This window comes from Anser cygnoides, chromosome 3 (assembly GCF_040182565.1).
Source record: "Anser cygnoides isolate HZ-2024a breed goose chromosome 3, Taihu_goose_T2T_genome, whole genome shotgun sequence".
Taxonomy (NCBI): domain Eukaryota; kingdom Metazoa; phylum Chordata; class Aves; order Anseriformes; family Anatidae; genus Anser; species Anser cygnoides.
The window spans coordinates 96,056,968-96,080,837 of record NC_089875.1 but is presented as its reverse complement, the minus strand read 5'-3'; the positions used below and the strand labels follow the sequence as shown (position 1 = coordinate 96,080,837).

Here is a 23,870-nt window from a genome sequence, read left to right as displayed (position 1 = left end):
AGTATTGCATAGCAATGCTTTTGTAGCACATGGGTGTTTGTATGTCTGCTGCTGCAAAGAAAATCAAGAAACATGCTGCATTCAGGCTCTGTGATTGTATGGAGCTCTTCATGACTTTGTACAGAAGTTGTGCATAAAGGCTAGACTTAGCTAAGAAGTGGTAGTCCTAAATGGCATCACTGATTTGTCATTTAATCTGTCTGTTAATGAATGGATTTGATAATAGTACTGTGGTGAGCATAATTATTTATGCATTTAGGAGTCTGTTTTAGTATTTTTTGCATGATCTGGTTATTTATGCTTTGTTCTCAGAACTTTCTTACAGACAATCCCAGTTTTATTAGAATTTGATAATTAAAGACCTTAATGATGCGATAATCCAAATTAGACTCAGATGCTATTTCTAAAGACGGGATTTGCCTTCACTGGGTAACATCAAAAAATTAGAATATTTAGCCTATCTTCTATGTGGTAGTTTGCCTCCTAGGCTTTTGGACTGTCTGTTACAAGCTTCTAAGGGAGAAAATGCCCTCAATATAGGTAGTGGAAAGATGGTCTTTCAGGTATGTAGTTTTGAGGAATCTTTTTGTGCTTATGGTTCTCATTAGCCATTCAGTTCTTAAATGCTAAAGAAGCATGGTTTTCTAAGTTTTGGTTGTTCGAAAGGTGTTACTAATTATATGTACTGTGATGCATGTTTTGGAACCAGGAGGTTCTCTGGTGCTACCCCCAAGGAGTTACACGCATACATTTTTGGAAGGAGGTACATACAGCAATTATTTGATGATGAAGTCCTGCCCTGCCTTCTCTAAGGTGCTCTGAAGCTGTTATACTCCAAGGCCTTCGAGTGCTGAAGCTACTATTCATAGCTCACCAAAGCACTGAATGGTTGGAGTGGTGGCCTAGCCTTACTATGTTGCCCACTGCGGTGCAGGCTGATGCCACTGCCTACCTGTGTGTTACGGAGTGGTTCTAGCCAGGCTTCTCAAGGAAGCGGAGTATCATCTCGGTGAACAGAAGGAATGGATTGTGTCGGTACTGATGTTTGAGAGAATAGTAAATAACTCACAATACGTACTTTCAAAAAGGTTTTATATTGGCACAAATTCATTTTGGTTAGAGTTGTGCTTCAGTTGCTTACTAGTCAACTCCACGAAGCAGCCATGTGTTGTTTCATCCTGTTAAAAATAAGTTTAACATCTTGAGTATGCCTCTGTTCTTTGAGGCTCATTAATAGGGGGAATTAATACTATTCAAGCCTTCTTGATGGTTGCAAATGCAACTGAAGTTCATTATATGTGCAAAATCAATACTGCAAGGCCCTTCTTTCTGTTTTTTTTTTTTCTGACCCATTCGTTGGTAAATGATTGCCTTTGTCCCATTAATGATGATTAAACAGTAGAAAGCCTAAATATTTTGTTGTTCCTCTAAGTTGTAATATTAGCTCTACATTTGTTTTATAACTTAGAGCAAACTTTTATTAATTCAGATTGCATTATGTTTTATTCATGAAGATTTCACTGGGTTTATGCTGATACACAAATGTTTCTGCAGTAATAATACTATGTTGTGTTTTGATTTTAATTTCAGTTATAGTGATGCAGAGAACTTAGGCTCTGAAATTATTAGCAGTGCTGGATCGTTTTTGAGGATAGCTGTTTTAAATTCTGCTTTCTTGAATCAAACAAATTAGAATTTGACTTAATACTGCTTTAGCAGTCGTCTGACTTGTTTGTACTGGAGTTTATATTGGACAAGTTTGCCTCCACAACTGCAGTCTCGTGTGATTAACCAAAATGGCTGTACGGGTGGACACGTGTCTCCCATCTGATGAAAGCGTTGCAGTGTTCAATGTGAGCTCCCTCGTCCTTGTCATGTCTCATCCCCAGGACTGACATAATCCTTAAAGATGCATTTAGTTTTTTTGAACTACCTTTTTAATAGTACCACTTAGTGTCAGGTATAGACTGTCTACCTATGTGATTGAACAGGATCCTTTATATAGATTATGGTGTTAGATTGAGCATGTAAAATGCTCTTTTCTTTGAAAAGAACACAAGTAGTCTTGACTAAAGCTGTGAGTTGGGTGTGTGTGTCATGGTGCTGGCAGCGGGGAGCTGCGGGGCCGCCTCCGTGAGGAGAGGCCGGGGCTGCCCCGTGCTGGCCCCAGCCGGTTCCAGCCGGCTCCAATGGCCCCACCACAGGGCACAGCAGCCAAAATGGCAGCATCTCTGGGGAATGTATTTAAGGAAGGGTAAAAGGGAACCAAAAGGCACGAGAACAGCAGAGAGAGGGAATACCAAGGTCAGAGGATGAGCTTTGTGACACTGCAGCAGATACTCGTGGCACCTACGGAGGACCACGCTCTGGAGCACGGGAATATTCCCTGAAGGAACTACAGCTGGTGGAGAGAGCCCATGCTGTAATGATTACTTTTTAAAAATATTATTCCTGAAGCAACTGTGGCTGGTGGGAGAGAACCCATGCCAGAGCAAGGTTAAAATGTGACAGGGTGGGAGCAGCAGAGAGGAGCTGGTCTGTACTGACCATAGCCTTCCCAGCACTGCCTGTGCAGGAGTCTGGACTGAAGGAGTGAAGCCCGTCTCAAAAGAGAGGGGAGAAAAGGTTTAAGGCCTGTCTTTGTTTTTCTACGTGAGTCATTTTTAATTAGCAGTAAAATAATTTTCCCCAAGTCAAGTCTGTTTCGCCTGTATTGCTTATCGCTAAGCGATTTCCCTGTCTTTGTCCTAACCCACGAGCCTTTTCACAGAATCACAGAACAGCCGAGGTTGAAAGGTTCCTCTGAAGATCATCTAGTCCAACCCCCCTGCCGAGCAGGATCACTTAGAGCACATTGCGCAGGATGGCATCCAGGAGGGTTTTGAATATCTCCAGAGAAGGAGACTCCACAGCCTCTGTGGGCAACCTGTTCCAGTGCTCTGTCACCCTCACAGCAAAGAAGCGCCCTCTCATCCTACTGTCTCCCCTGTCCTGGTGAGGAGGGGGAGTGAGGAGTGGCTGGGTGGGCGGCTGGACCATAGCTGAGGAGAGCCCACCACAACTGAAGGTTTCAGTCCCTGGCCTTGTAGGCCTGCTGAGGTTGGCTACTAGAGGAAAGGAGGCTCGGCACTCTGGTTCCAGCACACACAGTAGTGTTAGTTTAGCTTCCTTGTTTTGTTGACTCTTCTACTGAAGCAGTTCTTTGGTAAATTTCAAAGATGGGGATAATAGATACTGTAAAATCTGATTTTGACTGGGATGCTTCTGCTCATGGCAGATGTTTGCCTGAACTAGAGTGAATCATAATGTGATTTTTATCATAATGAGCGTTACAGCTCAGAGAATGTTTTGTCTTTAAGTTTTAGTGCTTGTTAAATGTTACGTTGTTAAGCTATAAGCAAATGCTTGAAAATGTAAATATTCCTGTTTTAACATGAATGATTTCATTGTGGGTTTGAAGAATTTACTTTGCAAAGACTTGTAATTATCTTTGGTAGCAATAACTGAGCTTTACAAACATTGCCTGATAGCAGTTTTTCAGTGGAATGCCATACTTGTGTTTAAACCGAGGCCCTTTTCCTCCATCTTGAGTGTATCAGTTGAAGGTATAGCTTGGGTGGTATTTGTATTATAAGTCTGCTGCAATAAGTTGCTTTTGTGAAAATACTTTGACAGAACATCACATATGATCTAACTTTATGCAGATTAAACTATTGACTAAAAATAAACTGTGAGAATTCAAGATTCCAGTTGTGATACGTATAATCTTGATAGCATGTTTTCCTCCTAACTTGATAAGAGCACGCTCTTTTTACCTTGCAGTGTGACCTTGTTAATCTGATCAAATGTCTACAAATCAATTTTTCCTTTTTGCTTAGTGCAAAAGGAAGACATCACTGGCTTTTTCTAATCTTTATCTATTTTTTTTGTTTATTCATTTCCCTGCTTAGGATGTAATCTTCAAAATTGTTAGAAATATTGAGCAAGTAAGTTGCTTTTAGTTTTACTAATAATTCTGGTGATTTGTCCTTTAAAATTAAACATCAGTCAAATACACAGTTTTGTTTGATGTATGCAGTATGTTCAAAGAACCTGCTAATCTGGGACTTAGCAGGTTCTTTACGCCACCGTAACACCACCTGCAAAACATTTTCTTCCTAAAACACGTACGTTTTCAGGCAGTGAAGCAGAAGGCTTTATGTAGTGGCATTAATGTTGAAAAGGTATGATTAATGATGGTCTTGTCACTTGAAATTCATTTCAGGTATTGTGTTCCCAGTGTTAACTTAAAGTAATTCACTGTAACATAAATGGATGATTTTTATAATATGCACATACAAGGTTAGTAAGGTAATAACTTTGGCACCATAATGTAAAACATGATTACAGTGACTTTGTCCTCTGAATCTCCCACATGAAAGTTTTGCTGTGAGAGTTTTGCAGAGAAGAAGCTGGTCTTCATTTCTTAATATTTTGTTGTACAGTTGTCTAAGCAACAGTTCTACTAAAGAAAATAGTGGCATTTGGACTGAGAGAAAGAAAATCAAGGGAAGCAACTTTGCCTGTGTGATTCTGTGTCAGAGACCTCATTCTCCTATGCAGAATAGATACCAGCAAGGTAGTGAAAATCATTGCACTTTTCCTTGTGGACTGGCTTTTTACTGTGTCCCCTTAATTGTTCCATTGTTGACTTTTTCTGAAATCATTATGTGCTGTTTTCTCCCTTTTACTAATTGAAGGACGTGTTTCTTTTACCAACTTAGTGGTTGCTAGCATAAAGTAACTATTAAAAACATTAGGAGGGTAAATGAAATTGACTTCATTCTGTGTTTTGGCTTCCTAATTGTCCTATCTGCTGCTTGCATCTACTACAAAGTATAAGATTTTTGGTAAATACTAAATGTGCCTGTGCTGTCTAGACCATTGCTGTGGTCTCTTTGCATGGGTCTTGTTTGGTTTGATTCAGATGGAACTAATCCCATCCTCAAATGAACTGAAGTGTTTTGTGGTAGTAAAATAACAAATCAAGATGTACAGGAATTGAAATACGTGGAAGGTTTGCTTAACTCTTAGATATTCCTTAAATTTCAGAAAAATATTTTTGGAATAGAATATACAAACAGGAAATACAATTTATGTCTATTTTGTGCAATAGAGATGATAACCAGGAAATACCTCAGTTAATATAATACTTGTTTAATGTCACAGGACAACAATTATCTAACAATTTATTAACATGCTGGTAACAGTAATTTGAGAATGATGCACTATAGTCAGTAAGAACGAACTGTAGAGGCATATGAGGTCAGTAAGTAAACCAAAGTGTCTGTTTTTAGTATGATTGTGTTTGAAATTTAAGTTTTCTTCTGATTTTTTTTTTCTTATGGCTGCCTGTGACCCATAGAGAGTGTCTGAGTGATAGCGGAAATAGTGTTTGTCTGGAGTTTGTTTACACCAGAGTTAATGACAAGTTACCTTGTGAACTGCCTTTGTCTTGGAGAAAACTGCTTAACTTTTTAGAAGGGAGCTGGTAAGTGATCTATCTGATGTTTGCTTTGGACCACGAATGGAGCAGGACTCCAGTGACCAAGAGAGGCATCTAAATTGCCAGAGAAGATGTACCTCGTTTTCCTCAGCATCCCAGCGTTTCACTGTGGACTGAGACTGATTTGTGTACGCAGTTGTTTCCACAGGAAAACTTGATTCATATGTCTCAATAATGCTAATTGAATCCCTTCCACTCTAGTTGAGCTTTGAATTGCCTATCAGCCTATACATTAATAGAGATGAGAGATCCCATTATTGAGATCCAAATTTCAACCACTTACTAGTTTTGTATATGATTCAAGAGGCTCAATTTAGCTACTATTACCGTGTGCAATTAATCATAAAATTCTCTCGAATATATTGAATCTTTGCATACAACTCTGCAGAATTCTGCAAAGGAGCATAAATCTTAGATACTCTTTGTCTAAACCAATTCTTTCAAGTGATGTAGTTGATAGGCTGCTTTTAGAAGAGAACAGTTACTCACCGGGCTTAAAGAATGGATTCTTGAATTGATGATTGTTGAAAAGCAATAGCGCTACCTCACTGAAACATTTGAACAAACGTGGTCAAATCCTGACAGTTACTTTTTATGACATTTCTGAAGTATGTGCCACTTTTGTCCTAAACTTTCAAATTGTTTATGGCTTAAACCTTACAAGTACTTACGCTAGCTTTCCCATTCCAAAAGAATGTAAGTAATGCTCTTATTCTTGCTTGCGTCTTTGTCTAGTTGTTCTACCAACTCATCTCATCACTTGCCTATTTCTCAAAACTGGACATTTTCCTCCTGCTTCAGCTCATCATCCTTTCTGTTCTGCTAATCCCAGTAGTTCACAAGAATTTGTTTTTTGCTTCTGTTTTTCTTCATGATGTTTTGAAGTGCCCACCTTGTGTTCGCTTTCCATAGCAATTCTTTTCCTGTTTTGCTTACTTGCTAAAAGCTATTCTGAAAAAAATTTTTGAAAGCTTTGCAGTGCAATCCTCAAAAAATCTGTAATCATGGAAAAATCACAAAGAGTAGATGCACCTGTATTCATTCATTATTCATTGCCTCTATTGTCTAACCCATGTTTTTCACGTTCCTTGGTTAGCTGTTACATTCGGGGTAGCATATCACGCATTTTTATAAGCCTGCCATACAGGTATCCCCAAAGTTGCACCTTGGTTATAAACAGTTTTTAATATCACACCAGATGCAGATGCTCATAAGACTGGCTGTTGCAAATAGTCACAGTGAAATGACTAAGTCTTGTAGCTGTAGAAATCAACGTGTACAGCAGTGAGCGTCAGACTGGGCATTGAAGAAAGAGTTGGAGTCCAGGAAGTTACCAGATTTAACATGCGAATTATTTTGAGACCTAAATGCAGCTGTAGTGTCTGCAGTTTCGGTTGCAGTTGTGTTTGTGTGAAGCCAAATTTTCTTGGGTTAAAAGCAAAAAAGGCTGCAATGAACGTAGACTGGAGAAGGACAGGAAGAGGGAATGTTCTGAAGTGTTTAAGTCTGTGGATCAGGCAAAGAGAAATACTCTAAATCTCTACAAATTGTGGTAACTACCTTTCAATTAAATAAATTTTTTGCATGCATTTCTCCTTGTATTATGGAGAGGGGCTGTTTCCGTATGTAATGTTGTCTGATATCCTCAACCAGTGAATGTACACTGTATATGAGATGTTAACGTGTTTTTTGCCATTCCTCCTAATGCTAAAGATCGTATGACTGGGGAGGAAGGACTATAGCTTAAACCCTTCCTTTTTAATCCACAGGAAGAATGGGAAACTAACGTCAGCAGCTCAAAGTTAGATATGAAATAAATTGAACAGCTGGTTGTTGTATCAGATGACACTTAAAGTATGATTAAAGTATGTACGCTTTCCAGAGGTTGGAGCACTTCTTTAAGCAGCAAATGAAAGAAAAAAATAAAGTATGCACGAGTCTTATCTCAGAAATTCCTATACCAAGACTTGTCAAAAAGAAATTCTGCTGTAAGACTTTCAAGAGAAATACTAATTTTACTGATTGCACGGTTCAAGTGTTTTGAACTTTTAAGAAAAACGATAGCTTTTCAAACTTCTTTTATATATTTTTTTTTAAACTTCTAAATATAGGTGAAGTGACTAGTTTTTAGAAATGCTGGTCGCTGTCAGTGCTGCTGCGGCAGATTTCTGGGTGGGCTCATTGTGTGGCTTTCCATTTTACTGCAGTTTCCCACAGGGAGGTTCATCTGTTAATGGATTTCTTCTGCAAATAATTGCTAATCTGCATATTTAGGCTTGAGAGGAAATGGACCTTTTTTGTAGTTCTTGTAAATGAATATTTGTCAGAATAATTTTTGCTGGTATTAGGGAAGTAGGGTGTTTCAAAGGCAGTATAATTAAACAGAAGTTTTACAATAAAAAGGCAAAGCTTGCTGCTGCTGCTTCAAAACAAAGCCAACACAAACCTATTGATATATAACACTTAACCAGAGTTTTTTGCCCCAAGAGTAGTTTTAAAAATTGAGCATGCTGTGTAAAAACACACCCCAATGCCTTACAAGCAGCCTGTACAGGCTGTCGTGGGAATCGTGGTGTGCCATCTCCCTGTTTTGTATCCATCTCATCCGTCTGGTGATGCCTCATTGTTCTGAGTAAAGAGGTAAAAAAAAATAAAAATTGTAATATACATGTTCTATAGTACAAATGGATTTTGAAAGGTAATGAAGGATTGTTCTGTATCCAGGGTTACAAGAAAGTTTCCAGACAGAAGTGAAAAATGTGCTCTGTAGATTTTGGAAGGACACTGAATTAGCTGTTCAGTGTCTGAGTTATGGAATAGCAGAAAATACGGTGAAATATCAGGGAAATGGATGAATGCAGATATACGGCTTCAATTTTACATTGTAGCTTGTGAAATATCTTTTTTATTACAATTTTCTCTATTTATGTAAAAAAAATTCCAGTGTATTTAAATAGTAGCATTACTCTAAGGATTGATGTTTAATTTAAATACTCTGTTGTCTTGAACAAATATCAGAAGGCAAAGGCTTTTTTTTATTATCATCTGTCATGAGTTAAGCAAAATGACATGGGTTGTTAATGACTACAGCCTTTGTTTATAAAGGTACATGTGAAAGAAAGGGAATAAATGTGGATATAGTGTTTAAAGCTTCGTAAGTAATAGAAAAAAACACATGATTTTTCCTTTTTTTTTTCTACTTATGCTGCCAAAATGAAGTGAAGGTTGTTTTGTTACCAGCTTTGTTAATCCCAGAGGTTTGGGTTTCTTTTTACTTCAGTCTTTCAATGTGTAGACAGTAAAAATACAATAAAAACTGATCAGAATGTTTGATCTGAAGCTATTTTGGGAGGAAGAAAAGGAAGTATTGTGGATTATCTGCTGATGGGCAGTTGCTTAAATTTAGAATTGGGTGTAAGGTGTAATTCTTGTCATCCACTTGCTAGTGGAAAGCTAGAGGATAGCACTTCTGTTCATCTACATCTTTTTCTTATACATCTTTTTCTTATTGCAGGCTTTACCAGCATTACCCTATTGTCAGAAGAGCAGAGATGCTTGAAGTAATAATTTGGGGGGCAATTAATCATGAGTAATTCGTCCAAGCTGCAGTGCTTGAAGTCAGCACTGTGGTTACATCAGCGATTTTGGGTAACAACTTCCAGCTCAAAGGTGATAGTCATTCCTGGGAAGTATGGTCCACAGCCTACTACCCACCTCTTTAAAGAGCTGGATGGTTTCATGGGGAGATTCCTCAGTTCAGTTGATGCAAAGAAGAATATGTCCCACGAAGCCTGAGCATAACCCTGTGCTCTGTGCAGAGGGAGCTGAGGAGTAGTGGAGATGAAAGCTCCCGTCCTGCTCTGTGCAGGATTCTCTGTCAGCGTTGGTAGCAAACCTGTGCAGAAAGCTGGGTGAGGGTCTCTGTGAGCACTTCCTTCAGAGGGCGGCTTTTCCTGTTCCTTAGGCAGGAATCCTATTGAGTAGTAGGGGTAGAGTTTCCTGTATCCTGTCACTTAGCAAATAATTATGCAGTTTTAGTATTACTTGGAAATGGTACAGTAATTATAATCCTTTGCATGATTGGACTAAACTAAAAGCTTTTCTAAATTTGCAGGATCCAAAGTGCCAAAAGGTGGAAACTGCAAACTACTTATAGGTAATTCTGTCAAATTTTCAGTTAGCTTTACTTTTTTATTAATGTTTTGTCTGCAGTCTTTATTCATTTCTTTGAAGTGAGCTCTGTGAAAGCATCACTTTCTGCGTTAGGCTTGAATTCAAGGAACCTTTCAGAAAAGCAGATGCAAACTGAGACAAAGACCTGAAAGTTAACGCTAGCTACGCACCAGCTTTCTCTTGAGGTCACTGCAGCTCTGCATCTTATCTCTTGCAGTCTAATCAGATGTTCTGCTTGCTGAGTGCGGAGTTTCGAACAACTTTATTGGTTTTATGCTTTACAAACTGACTGTCTTTATAAGCTGTGCTGGCAGTTTTAGTTCCAGTCAGCACAGAGTGGATGCGTGAGGTCTGGCAGAAGATTCTGTCTTGCTACTGCATCCGGTCTCACAATCAAACTGCCAACGCGTTCTTCTCACGGTTTTCACCCCTTCCATGATGGTTATTATATGTGTCCAGACGTCTAACTGCCGAGAGGTTAGAGCTGCATCTTGTACCTTGGCCATCAGAGGGCTCTGTGAGAGTGATGAACGAGGTAATGCAGAAAACTTGTGCTGAAATGTAGCCTTTCTGTGTTGCAACTGCATTGCTACACAAAGGGAGGAGGGAAGGCGTGGGACTAAGTTCCTAATTCTGAAGAAAAATGTGTTGTATTTGGTGTAATGCAGAATGTGTGCAAATGAGGTTGATCTTATTCTTTATATACACCAAATGCAAATAAACATTCCCTGAAATGTCATTGATTTGTTGTTCTGTGATTCATTTCTGTGCATCTGTCAGTGTGAGCTAATAAGTAAAAGGTTAAGTAAAAAGTTTTTTAAATCTGAATGTCTTAACTGTATCTTCATGAATCTGCTTGCCTATGTCATTCACAGTTATCAGGCTTTATGTATTTGTAATGTGTAGCCATTTTTTAATCTGTTATATTAGATAACAGCTGGTGCATTTGAAGTTTTCCGTGTCAGTTAGGTACCACTGATTTTGTCCAGTTGATGTTATGACTACGGACGTTAATCCTGGAGTCATGAGATTTCTTTCTATGAGGTTTAACATCAACTAAAATCTGACCGTAAATGAGCAATTATGTTTTTCTCTTATTTATTATCTGGGCTGCTTAGCATTGATTTTATGTGGGCAATTCCCGTTCTTGTTTGTTCTCCTTAGTGTCTTAATTAACTTTGTTCCTAGTGTTGTTGCACTCCTGCTAAATAGGCATTTCTTGTTCCTTTTTTAATTGTTTACATGAAAAGTGTTGTATTATCTTTAAAAGATCAGTGATTCTTTCTCTCAGATTTTTTTTCAAACCAGCTAATAACGATCCTTTCCAAATAGCATTAATTTCTTTATCCGTAAAACAGGAAACTGTGTTACTTAATCAACTAGCAATTCATCCATTCTGAAAACTCTGGTCGTTTGTCGTGTTGTCTGTTGGACTTTTAAAGGTTATTACTTGGACATTTTCCTTCAGCGTCCTTCTGGGTTCCTTCAAGGCTTCTACAACCTGAGATACTTTGTGTTGCAGCATTATTATTGCTGATGCATCATCATCTGGATGTCTGGCTGTAAGGGACGTCCTTTAGAGCTTTGTTCTTGGTCTTGATGTTGTTCCAGTCATCACACCTAAGCTTAATCTAACTCATAACCTAGACAATCTTCTGTAAATGGTTGAAGGGTGTGTGTGTGTGTGTGTGTGTGTGTGAGATACTCCTGCAAATGTAGCATATTGGATCTCTACAGATAGCATTTCACCAGTTGGATATTCAGAGATCTACTGCATTTGATATTGCCCGAAGAACTCAGACTAGTGCAGATGCTCTAGCATCATGGTGGTTCTCCTGTCAGTGTTGTATCTTTTTATTCTTGTCAGCACAGTTATGAAATTGCATGTTAAGTTTCATGTAGAAAAGGCAGATATATTACAGGTTTTAGCTGGAATCACAAGGTTGTGTCTAAGACTTCTCAAGGAGAGGATGTAACATTCATATCCCCAGTCCTGAGCTGTTCTGTTTTTTCCGTGACCTGACCTCCGCAGGTCCCCTGTCTTCAACCCATGATGGGCAGGGGCCTTGCAGGCAGAGTTTGCAAAAGGCCTTCAATTTCAACTCTGTCATACTGGGTCCTACTGGCAGCTGGGGAGGTTTATTAGAGTTTGGGATAGCCTTTTAAAAAAGTTTAGTATTAAAACCGATATGTTTGTGTGTTTCAGTATTCAATATGTATGTGCATACCTGTATGCAACCATATGTTTCCACGTTCAGTATGACTGCGTACTTGTACAGTCACTGTTCCTTGTTCTGATACCTTGACACTCATGCAAGAATATGACTCAAGTTTTACATGAGTTCATTTAATTTTTTTTGCCTCTTCTATTAACCTTTCCTTATACAATCGCATCATGTAGCTTCCTCAGCAGTAGGCATAGGAGAACCTGAGATGCCAGATGATGTGTTTTAGTGGCCTTCCTCATGCTCAGTTTTGCAAGCCAGTGCTGCAGTCCTGCATCTGTTGTTCCATGTGCTTTATCACTTTCTCTTGATCTGTCAGTGAAAGCAGATCTTTTTTTTTTTTTTTTTTTGCTAGGCCAAGAAAAAGATTTCAGATCAGCTTACTAAGGCAGTTGACAAATAAAGTGTTAATATTAGAATCGAATTTCCCACACACTCATATCCTGTTTGAAATAGTTCGTCAGGTCTGTCTTACATTGTGTTGTGTGTTTCTCACCTGGCAATAAATCCAATTCTGTTGTAAGCTTTAAAAAAATAAAATAATTAGAATTAGCTACATAGGGAGCTGAAAGTAATAGAGCCACATCTGTGTTATGTCATGGTCTGGCTGATGACTTTGAACAGTGAAGGAAAGCAGCGGCAGATACAGTTCCATGCTAACATAATTTTATCCTTAGGATCTGTGATAGTATTTCTAGTGAGGGCTGTGCTTGTCTAGCATGGATGGAGGCAGCTGTGATTTAAGCGTGATTCCATATATAATGGCTTTACTACATGTAAGTTGAATATAGTGCAAACATATCTCAGATTTGCTTTCAATTCAGCTCAGGTCCACCGGATTCAAAAGGCAATATACGTTTTGGTTGCCTTGCACATCAGGAGTGGGTTGAAAGCCTGGTACTGCTGATGTTCTAGCTGGTAAACCCAGGAAGCGGCAGAAGTTTGAGTAACAAAAATACATCTGTTTGGAATGTGTTCATCCGTTTGGGTTTATATATCTTTATCTGATTTTTCAGTTGTCTGCCCTTGTGGCAAGATAAAGCAATGAAATAGACTTGAAAACATATTTGACATATCTGTTGGCATAATTTGTCTGTAAGAAGCACTTCTGATATAGTTCAGTTCTGCAGTTTTCCTCCAGTAATGAAGTTTCCTCCTGCAGTTTGCCATGGTCTTTCTCAAAGCAGTGGAAGTAATGAGAGAAATAGTACTTCCTCAGGAACAGAATATGACTTTATAAATCATAACCATAAGATCTTAGTGATAGAAGTTGGCTTTCCTTTGTTTTTCAGTTAGTATCTTGCATTTATAAACCATATTTGTGACCCTTGAGTCAGATATTAGCTCTGTGCTGCCTATACTTGTGTTCTGCATTGAACTGAAAATACAATCAAGCCTGTTATGATTCAGTTAAGAAGCATTAGATTAGAAGGACCCAGATGGGTTCCAAAAAACATGGTGTCTGGAGATACTTCAAGCACTTGAAAAGGCTTTTTTATGACCATTGCTGACTACAGACCCATTAAACTGAAAGCTTTTGTTCTTGAAGAGCGGTGTCAGGTGTGATTACTTAATTGTTATTCAAAAGAGAAATTTTCTTCAGCTGCAGGATGAAGTGAAATGTCTTCAGCATACTGAGTGATTCTAAACCAACCACACAACTGCACTGTATGAGCTGAAGCCAACTTGCAAGCTAGTCCTGGTGAAATACTGTTTCTGCTTACAGAAAGAATCAATCATCATTTCTGATACACCTCACAGTGCGTTTAAATGCTTGTAATATCAGTTGGAGATGTCTTAATTTGTATGCTAAGTTTTTTTTAGTATTTAAAACTTCAATCAAAAGGAAATGCTAATTTAGGAAAATGAAACACCTCTCAGTATAACCACTGGATTTACTATTAATTTAAATTTGAGGGTATGTGTCACTGCTGGATCAGACTCTTATTGTGGATGAGGTAGGAATGCATTTTAAAAAAATTGAATGAACCTGTTATTCAGCTGGCCAGAAATTTGTACTTTGTCGTCTGAGGCTTGACTAAGTAGTCAAGCTTGTGTAATTTCTATTAGCAGTCTGTTTCCAGCCTAAATCCCTGGTGGGACAGTTGAGTTCTATGACCCTTCCCGCACTTTCTGTTGCTTTTGATGTCTCCATTGTTTGGTGCAAGACTGCAATGTCTTACTCTCCGGTTGTGTTTGCACGGAAGCATTGTTCTTGCAGTCCAGCAGAAGGTTAGTTTGCTCTGTTGGTAAGTGCTTCAGAGACTGCCAGCTCGAGAGCAAGGCGAATGGTCCTACAACACCACTGTGCCAAAAACCTACCTCATGTTAGATGGTACGAAAGAGCTGCCCATCTTAAATAATACTAGTTTGCCAATAGGACAGTTTTTGTACTTTGCACTTATATATAGTTTATTTCATTGAAGTTAGTGCTAAAAGATCAGTTGATAAAATCACGAAAAAGTACAAATCAAAACCCTGCAAAGTAGCATAACAATAACATGCCTTTTCGAACACATAATTAAAAACATTGCAGTTTGTTAAATTATTTATACTGCATGCTGACTTTTATTTTCTTCACTGGGTTTTCTGTGGACGGTATTTGTTCAAACTATTTAATGTGTGCAGAGAAATGTTCAGCTGAAGTAAGCTGAGATGTCTCTTACGTACATGAATTAGAGGCCTCAGGGTCCCCTCGTATAGTTAGAGAAATGGGAGGGTGATCTGGGACCCCGGGAGGGCCTCCATTGGTGTTTAGGCTTCTAGTTAGGAGAAATTGAACACAAATCACCTCTGCACCCTAAAGTAAGTGAATCTCTTCCCACTTTGCAAAGCGCTTTTCCCCTTAATTGAGGAAAATATGTATCATAGGATTGAGGTAGTTGCAAATGCAGAGCCATACCAATTCAATTACATAAATAATAAATTGTATTTACAATGTGGGAAGGTTATAGCAGGCAAATAATGATTTCTGTTCCTCCTGGGTGTAGGTGGCAAGGTTTTGGTAGTGGGGGAGCCGCTTCCCTGCGAGAAGGGCCCGGGGCTGTCCCATGCCAGACATGGGTGGTTCCAGCCAGCTCCAACGGCCCTACCACAGCCAGAAGTTGTATGGGAGTTGAGCATTAGCTGAGGTCAACCCATCATATTGCTTTAGGATTTCTATTTTGTGGCCTATTCTCACATTCTTTGAACAATACAGACTTGTATCAAACAAGGCGGCTTCTCCTCAAGTCAAGCTGTGTCTGGCACTGTGGTCTCCAAACGGGGCACTGTAGCTGGTCCAAGGGATCCAGGTTTTGGCAGGTGGCCTGGCTTCTGTGCATACTGCTTTCCCCCTGGGCTCAGCCATTTGTGGTGTTGTAGCTGATGGTTATCACCTCCAGGGGCTGTTATTTTTCACTTAATTTGTTGTTTTATAATTTAGATGCTTGGCCTAAGTTGTCAGTGGCCTGGTTGGGATGTTACCTCTTTGACCTTCTCCATAGGTAAAGCCCACTTGCCGTTACCTGAGGTGCTGTCATCTTTTGGCTTTCTGACCCAATTGTGTTATATATGTAAGAATGTAAAACTGTTAAGAGTTCATCCATATTTCTTTGTTCTTGTTGCGTGAGTACCTAAACCATTAGAGCAAGGCAATGTAGTCCAGAGTTTATTTTTCCAAGCATACCCCATAACAGTCATCAGTGCTCTCCTCATTTTCCCAGTGTGTACTCGAATCATCTGATAAGTTAGAGCTGGGCAGATGTTAGGCAAGGTCTCAGCTGCTCAGTGATGCTTCCAAGCAGGCTCAGGCAATATACAGCTACTTGCATCTGTCACCTATTAAAGGCATGAGGTGCAGAAGCTTTGAAATAATAATAAAAAAAAATGCAGTTAGTGTTTTGTTGCGTGTGCCCTTCCATTTTGACTTATTGAGTTGCCCTCTAAGAGCGGAGATAAGCTTTTAGACAAATAATTTCCCATTAATCCTTGCTTCCTTAAACAGCGTCATATATGGACTGTGGTGTGACTGTGATTGACATTTTGTCAGAGCTATTTTCTGTTTTCTCCTAATCTCTTCAATTCTCTCTTGTACATATTTGAAAACAATTTTATTTTCCCAACCTCAGTAACCTTATTGCTCTTGTTGCAGATGATTTTTCTCCTTCTTACATATTCTGTACAGGCTTAGCCTTGAGGAGGTCATAAGTTAGTGTGAAAAGAAGCTACTTCTGTTATGCAGGATGGAGAGTAGGGTTTTTCACATGATTTTCAGTAACTCTCGGAGAAAATGTAAAAAGTGAAATTTAAGTCCAAGAACAGTGTTGATGTGGAGTCCAGTTTTTTATGTTCATAGGGATGGTGGAACAGAAAACAAAAGTTGGAAGAAGTAGCTTCTGTCTCAAAGCACAGTGATAACACTTGGTTTGGCACTTCTTTGAGCTGTGTACTCTTTCGCTTCAGTCTCTTGTATCTTTCCTATGCGTTGTTGGTTTACAGGCTTGATAGTCTTTTTACGGCCCTTGTGCTGTAGTCATGATGTACCTGTATTCTTTTGAGGTCTAATTATTTCGTCAGTCATCTTACGGTAAGTCTGATACATTAAAGATGAGATTTCAGGCTTTCTTCCAGATAGCTAAGAGTTGCAAAAAATAAAGGCTGGTGAGGGTCAGGGTCCTACACTTTGTTTATAGTGCCCTCTGATACTTTGCTGGGGTCCGGTTCTCGAAGTTTGTCCTTGAAAAGTGCTAGGTGCACCTCAGGTACTGGTTAAGTGTCCTATTTCGGTCTGGTGTTCTTTGCAATTACATGTTATCTGGGCAGAAGGCTGTTTCCTGGGATTGTTAAACTCCGTATCAGCACAAAACCAAACTGTCAGCTCAGAAATTCTCGTGTGTTTGACATAGGATGTGTTTTCCTTTTGGAGTCTCTGCTGTTCTGTACAGCTTGTGTTTGTTTCTGAGACATGCCAGTGCCTCTCACCTAGTATTTTCCTCATGAAACTTGTCAGGAGGTAGTGTCTTTTGGGTTCTTTTCTCTCTCAAATCTGGTGGGATTGGCTAAAATGGTCAAAAGTTATTAATTCTAACACTCATCTGTGAGTGTAAATAGCAAGATCACTCTAGCCTCATTTCTCTGGGAAAAATGTGCAAAATAGTTGTCGTGGCATTTACTTTTTGATTTTTCTTGACTTACTTGACTATTAGCAATGTGTGCTTGTGGCAAAGAGGGCAAAGCTGGCAACCAAGCCAGCTTCCAGGGCTTTGAGAGGCATCTTCTGGGGTCACCACACTGTGTGGCCAGCTCCAGGAGGCCACAGAGGTCAGCCACCACGTGCCGATGGATCAGGCTGTTCGTTTTTGTGTGCGTGCTGTCTGTGCGTGGTGCCTGCTGTGGGGTCTGTGGTGTTCTTCAGCCTTGCTGCTGCCTGGTCTGGGGTCAGGTGCTGGCAGCAGCCTGGCTCTGGTGGGCTGGGAAGAATTCCCTGGGCTTTGGCTGAGCAGCTTGCTGTGTGCTCTTCTTTTACATAGCAGCACCAAGCCCCAGGCCTTACAGGGAGGTCAAATGATACAACAGAAGAAAGTGATGCCAAAGGGATCTGGACAAGCTGGAGAAGTGGGCCCACGTGAACATTACAGCTTTCAATAATTCCAAGTGCAAGGTGCTGCACCTGGATCGGGGCAATCCCAGACATGAGGACAGACTGGGAGAAGAACTCCCTGATGAGAGCAGCCCTGCAGAGAAGGACTTGGGGGTTCTGGTGGACAAAAAGCTGGACATGAGCCAGCCGTGTGTGCTCGCAGCCCAGAAGGCCAACTGCGTCCTGGGCTGCATCAACAGAGGAGTGGCCAGCAGGGGAGGGAGGTGATCGTGCCCCTCTGCTCTGCCCTTGTGAGGCCCCACCTGGAGTGCTGCGTCCACGTCTGGGGCCCCCAGCACAAGAAGGATGTGGGGCTGTTGGAGCGGGTCCAGGGGAGAGGACCCGTTCAGAGGGCTGGAGCACCTCTCCTGGGAAGAAAGGCTGAGAGAGCTGGGGCTGTTCAGCCTGGAGAAGGCTCTGAGGTGACCTTACTGCAGCTTTTCAGTATTTAAAGGGGGCTTATAAAAGAGATGGAGAGCAACCTTTTTGCAGATAGTGATAGGACAAAAGTGGGGGGGTTGAACTAAAAGAGGGGAGATCTAGATTAGAGGTTAGGAGGAAATTCTTCCCTCAGAGGGTGGTGAGGCACTGGCACAGGCTGCCCAGAGAAGCTGTGGCTGCCCCATCCCTGGGGGTGTTCAAGGCCAGGCTGGATGGGGCCCTGAGCAGCCTGATCTAGTGGGTGGCATCCCTGACCAGGGCAGGGGCTTGGAACTAGGTGGTCTTTGAGTCCCTTCCAACCCAGGCCATTGTATGATTCTATGAAATGGAGGTCCTACTACCATACTTAAGTTCTCAGGCAATGTTAGTGTGTTCCATAATACCAGTTAATTAGTTTTTATGAAGTCTTACTTTTCTCCTTCATGCACTTGAGTCCTGGGGGTAGTGGTTCTTATGTCAGCCTGTTTTTATGCAGAAGGAAAGTATATGCAGTGTTTGTAAACTTGGATAATTAACATTTTAAAAAGGATTTTTTTTAAAAATACATGTTTTGCTAGTAATTTTCTGTAGTGTGAATGTCCTTCTTTGATTTGAAGAGAAAATATTTAAACATTAAGTCTTACTCATATTTGGGAAATGTCATGGCTGGCAATTGAGAGTTGAGATTAAGTAAAATATTTAAAAATGCTGGTAAGTAGGCTCAGATTTATGCTGTTTTTTTCTTTTTTTTTTTTTTTTTGGAGCATGAGATGGGAGTGCCTGTCATGTTTTTAGCTGTATTCACTACAGATCAGAATATAGTCGCTGATACTTGAACATATGGGGAGCTAGGGCTTAAAACTTTTTGAAGGGTTGGCAACATTTGATTCTACCTTAAAAAAAAGTCAATATTGAAAAATATGCATAACTAAGCAAAAGTATTCCAAATGCCTTTTTACTTTTAGAAGAGGGATATTTTCTAAATCTTAGCAACGCAGCAGTTATTTCCAAGCAGTACCCACATGTTGAGAGGATAAAACACTGAAATTCAGATGTCGTCTTTTGAGGTTTGGAAGTAAGAGGCTGGCATTGCACAGACTGTTGTAACACAAACTTTTTCTTAAAGACTACTTTCATTTATCTGAAGTGGTGTAGTAACTTTCTCAAGGAAAAGTAATTTACGAAGATTTGACCAGCTTATTAGACAGGGAAAAAGGTTGGCGGTGGAATCCTTTTTCCTTAGATATTAGGGTCTTTACCATAGCTTAAAGACAGAATAGGAACATAGCCTCAGGCAATGTAGATTGGTAAGTAATCCTGGTCTCTACCAACAACTATTTTTGAGATTTTAGTTAATTATTTTTCTCAGAAACCAATCTAAGAGGAAGATGCTCTCTCGTTTCTAAAAACCGGTTTTATTTTGTGTTTATAACTCCTGAGTAAGCGTTTAACAGTCTTGCTGGAATTGCTAAACACTGGTACCTGTGAAAATTCCTCTGCATCACAGATGAAAATGCAGACTTCTGAGGATGCTCAGAGAGTCTAAGATCTCGTAAGGAAAGTAGGAATGCTGCTAGCTGTTCAGAAATAGTTGGTGCTGGACTAATTTATTACATATCGGGTATTTGGTTTAAACAACTGGGATTCTGTTTGACCGTCTTTGATACGTGGACAGCTGAGATCAGAGGATCAGCAGAACTTGTCTGATCTGTGCTTTTTGTTGTAGAAAAATACTGGACCCAGCTTTTGGTTCTGAGGCTGCTTCCAAAATGACAGTTTTCTTTACAGGCTGTAGCTATAATAAGTTCACGTAGTGTCGTAGAGCAAATCGCCGAGAATTCAGGTCAGCTCTGGTATGAGATAAACAGGACCAAATTTCGACACTTAAGGAAAACTTTCTTTGAGTGCAGTAATAAGACACAAGGACGGAGTAATTGGTTCCTAGCAGTAAAATCCTATTAAGAAAATGAAATCTCTGAGGATAATAAAACTGTGACTTTTATACAGTGCCTGACCCATTTATTTCCTGCACTGCCTTCCAAGCCACATAGGGCTTTAGTAACAGTTTGTCAAGATTAATGATAAATACGTAATACCTTTTCAACTCAATTTTTTGGGGATGGCTTCCTTTGCAGAACAGTAGATGAAGCCACGTCGTAGTGATAATGACTACGGAAAATGAGATTTTAGTGGAGTGGATTGGGTGGGGCTATAGATGCTAGTTTCTTCTCTTGGTCTTCACCTTTGCAGAAGCTTTGCTGGCATGGTTTAGGGTTGTTCTTAAAACAGTTTTAGTACTGCTGAGCGTAGAATTAGTGCTAGATTAATGCAGTGTTTGGTTGGAAAACCTGTTGTGATTTCTGATGTGACTTTATGAGGGTGTTTAATGAAGCAATAATGAGTCTTTCATGCTTTCTGGCTAATTGTTTCCTCTGTGATATTGGTTAGTAATTTTTTTTACTGGGTTATGCAGGGATGTTAGTTTTCTTAATTTTCTTCTCTTGAATGATGGGAAGAAGGCAAATAGTCAAAATGATAATGTTAAGACCTTGAGGAAATCACTGCCTTCTGAGTGAAACCACCCTCCTCCCCACTGCCACTAATGCTCTCTGAAGCAGGTTAATTACAGCAGCAATGTACAGCTGAACCGAAGAACAGATCCCAGTACTGGGAGCACTGGGATATTCAGTCTGTGGAACTGGGATCAAGACAGCAAACAATCAGAAGCTTCTGCTCATAAATACTGCTAGGAAAAGAAACAAAATCTGCATGCAGCCAAAGAGCAGTAAGCAATACTGAAGACGAGTGAAATACTTCCTTGTATCAAGCTGGTGGTGACCTAAAGCAAATGATGTTATTTTCCAGTCTTGCTGTGAAGACCAGTGCTCTAGTACACTTGGCTTAGTTTTAAAACCACTAGATGTCTGGAACTAGATAGCAGAAAGACCGAGGACTAAATTAAAAGTTCAGAAAGCTACTGGTAAAGGCCAAATCAGCGGTGAAGCAGTTGCTGAAATTCCCGAGGAGCCGTCACAGTTATGGCAAGCAGCATTACCAGAAGGTTGGGATTTGCTGACAAGGTAGCTTTCTGAGTGGCTACTTCAATCTACATATAATTAAAGCCTTAAAGACACTGTATTAATTCCATTTTCCCTGCAATATTGTATTCTCTTTTAGGGGAAAAAATATCTAATGAGAATCTCGGTATCTGTCAACTATAGCTTTACATTAGAATGCAAAAAAATACATGAGATGAGTTAATTTACATACTTGTGCCCAGACATGCAAGCAAAATGAGTATTTCCACAAGTAATGATGCAAAAACTAGCAACAGTTCGCTTACCAATTAAACAAGGTTTAATTATTGAAAACCTCTGCTTTAAAGACTAAATATTAATCTTCAACCCAGATGTTATTTATACCACAATGTGAATATGAAAGCTAGACATTTGCAAATGGAAAAAAAGAAATCAATTTCTTTCAGACGCAAATGCCTCAGGAAAACATTAATTATTATTCTGAACGCATTCGGCAGACACCGAGCTGAAATTAGTCGAGTTCGGTCTCTTCAAAATTCTTAAAGTATCTAGCACATGCTAGCAATCAAGCTCTTCACAACTGCTGATTTGTTTCTTCTGCGATGGAGCACCTGTCCTTTGGCAACTTGAATTGACTCCCTAAATAAATATACATTAATTTTATTTGTATATAAACATGAATTTTATACTATATTTTTTATTTACATACAGCTTTTCAATTCTTAGGTACAGCATTTCAGCACCGTTCATGGCAACATTGTCCCTCCACTTCAGAGTAAAATAAATAAATAAAAAATGCTAAGGTTAGGACCTGAATTTCTTTTTTTAAAGTAAATCTTGAATTAGCTGTTGCCTTTGCTTTGCTTTCCTTAAAATATAAAAGCCCACTCTATGTTCTCTATGAGTTGCTTTGGGCTGGTTTGTGCTGTTGTGAAGGGGTGAGACAGAGGTGTTGGGAGTTTTATTTAGTTAAAAACAAACAGACTTCAGCCTCGTATTGATACATGTATCAATCACTGGAGATTCATGAGGAAAATCTTTTTCCTGTCCTTTGAAAATGTCACTGAGTTGTTACATTTGTGCTAAGAGCCCAGTAACCCCAATCTATATTATTTATTTCCTTTCTTCCATGCATTTGGTGGTGCTATATGAAAATAAATGTTTTATGTGCTAAATCCGATTGGCTCATTGCAAAAACATTTTCTCATGTCAAAAACATTTTTTGTTAGTTTTGAAAAATGTTATCTCCTTCCATGCAGATTGTGCTACTGCTTCCAGTGGGATAAATGTAGTATTAATTGTTTGCTTTGGTTTTTATTGAGCATATTTCAGTGGAAGTGCTGTTGAAATAACTTTTAATAGCTGAAAAAGCCTTGGCAAAATTACTTATTAATTTTGTACAACACTTGAGATTTGCAGCGTGTTGTGAAAGGTTAGACCTGAACTTTTTTTCAGAAGAAAATTGATCAGTGCTAAAATGTCAACTGTCTAGGTAGAGCAGTATGCCAGCATGCAAACACCGCTCTCCTGTTCCAGGTTCCCTAGCTGCATAGCATTTGCATTGTGACATTTTGTTACAACATTAGCAGGATAGTTGATGTTTCAGAATCAATCAGGTTTTGTTGATATGAGGGAGCCTGTAACTTTTGTTGGATGTTACATGGAAACGCTATTAAATTGAGTTCTTGGGTTTTGGCAACGTAAGAATCTCATGATTTCGTAGTGGTGGTGAAATTGTGTGGTTTTAGAAGACCATGTGAAGCAGTCGTTCTGAAATCTCAATTCAAAAGGCAATTCAAAACTTCCCCAGAAGTCTGAAGCTTTTCTAGAAATTATATGGTAATTTAAAGCAAGTATTTTGATGTCTGATGCATTAAAATACAGGATATAAGAACAGGCTACTATGTTGGAGAGTTCATAAGCTTCAAAACTACTTGTTAAGGGAATCACTAGCTAAAATAAAGATCTGTTAAAAACAAAGATACTTTAATGTTTATGAATTTCTATTCATTAACAATGTTTTTAATCAAAGAGAAATTTATTAACAAGCCTTTTCTTGACTATTAGTTTCCTTGTTTATTCTGGAATAAAAGGCACAAAGTAAATAGTGTTTGTATCTGAAGACGGGTTGCAGGGAGAAGGATTTTCATCTGAGAGCTTTGTCTGAAGAAAAATGTCAATACATCATAGATTCTCCCTTTTAAAACTAAAAGCTATGGTTTTGAATACACGCATTGAGAAACATACATAGTTGGAATCAGGATAAGGAAAACTGAGATTTAGAGGCCTGATATTTACTGTAACCATGCTGGGTGTGTACATGGTTCATGTTGATCCTAAATACTATAAAATGCATAGAGTACTTTCTTGTGTAATGCATCTGTAATAATACAGCGAATGGTATGATAGTCTTTAAAAACAACTGAGGTTTTTCTATAGCATTATTTTGAAGCTATTCTGTATCTTAAGATTGAGGGGATGGAGGAAAGGCTCCCAAAAGTCTCTTTAGCATCTCCTGCATGCTGTTTTTTCTCTTGGTCAAGCTAAGACTCCAGAGGTAGGTTGGGGTAAAGAAAAAATTGCTAAGGTAAGTGACTTTCAAAGGAAACGTTTTACTGGCCTCCCTCGTTTTTCGGTTATCCCTGGTGAGTGGGAAGAGCTGGGTTCTGTGTTCCTACCTCTCTGCTGTACCGTGGCTACCGCGCTGTCAGTAACAAACTGTGTAGTCTGCTTTTTTTAGATAAAAGCTGATACTCTGTAGGAATGATTACATCTGAAAAACAACTCAAATCAAACCATTTCCTGTGTTTTTCTTTGGAGATGCATCTTTGAATAAAGCATGTCTAGTA

General features: G+C 39.3%; 1 protein-coding gene across 7 annotated transcripts in view; it reads left to right on the top strand.

Annotated features, from left to right (window-relative positions):
- The window catches only part of PRIM2 (DNA primase subunit 2), a 113,095-nt gene that overhangs the window by 28,475 nt on the left and 60,750 nt on the right, over positions 1-23,870 (top strand). Inside the window, exon 7 of one of the 7 annotated variants that reach the window (XM_066994750.1) lies at positions 2,771-3,922. The exons of the other annotated variants lie outside the window; for them this stretch is intronic. Within the exon in view, the coding sequence (XP_066850851.1) occupies positions 2,771-2,806 (36 nt within the window). The 3' untranslated portion in view covers positions 2,807-3,922. Of the gene's footprint in view, positions 1-2,770; positions 3,923-23,870 lie in introns of those variants that run through there. 7 annotated transcript variants of the gene reach the window in all.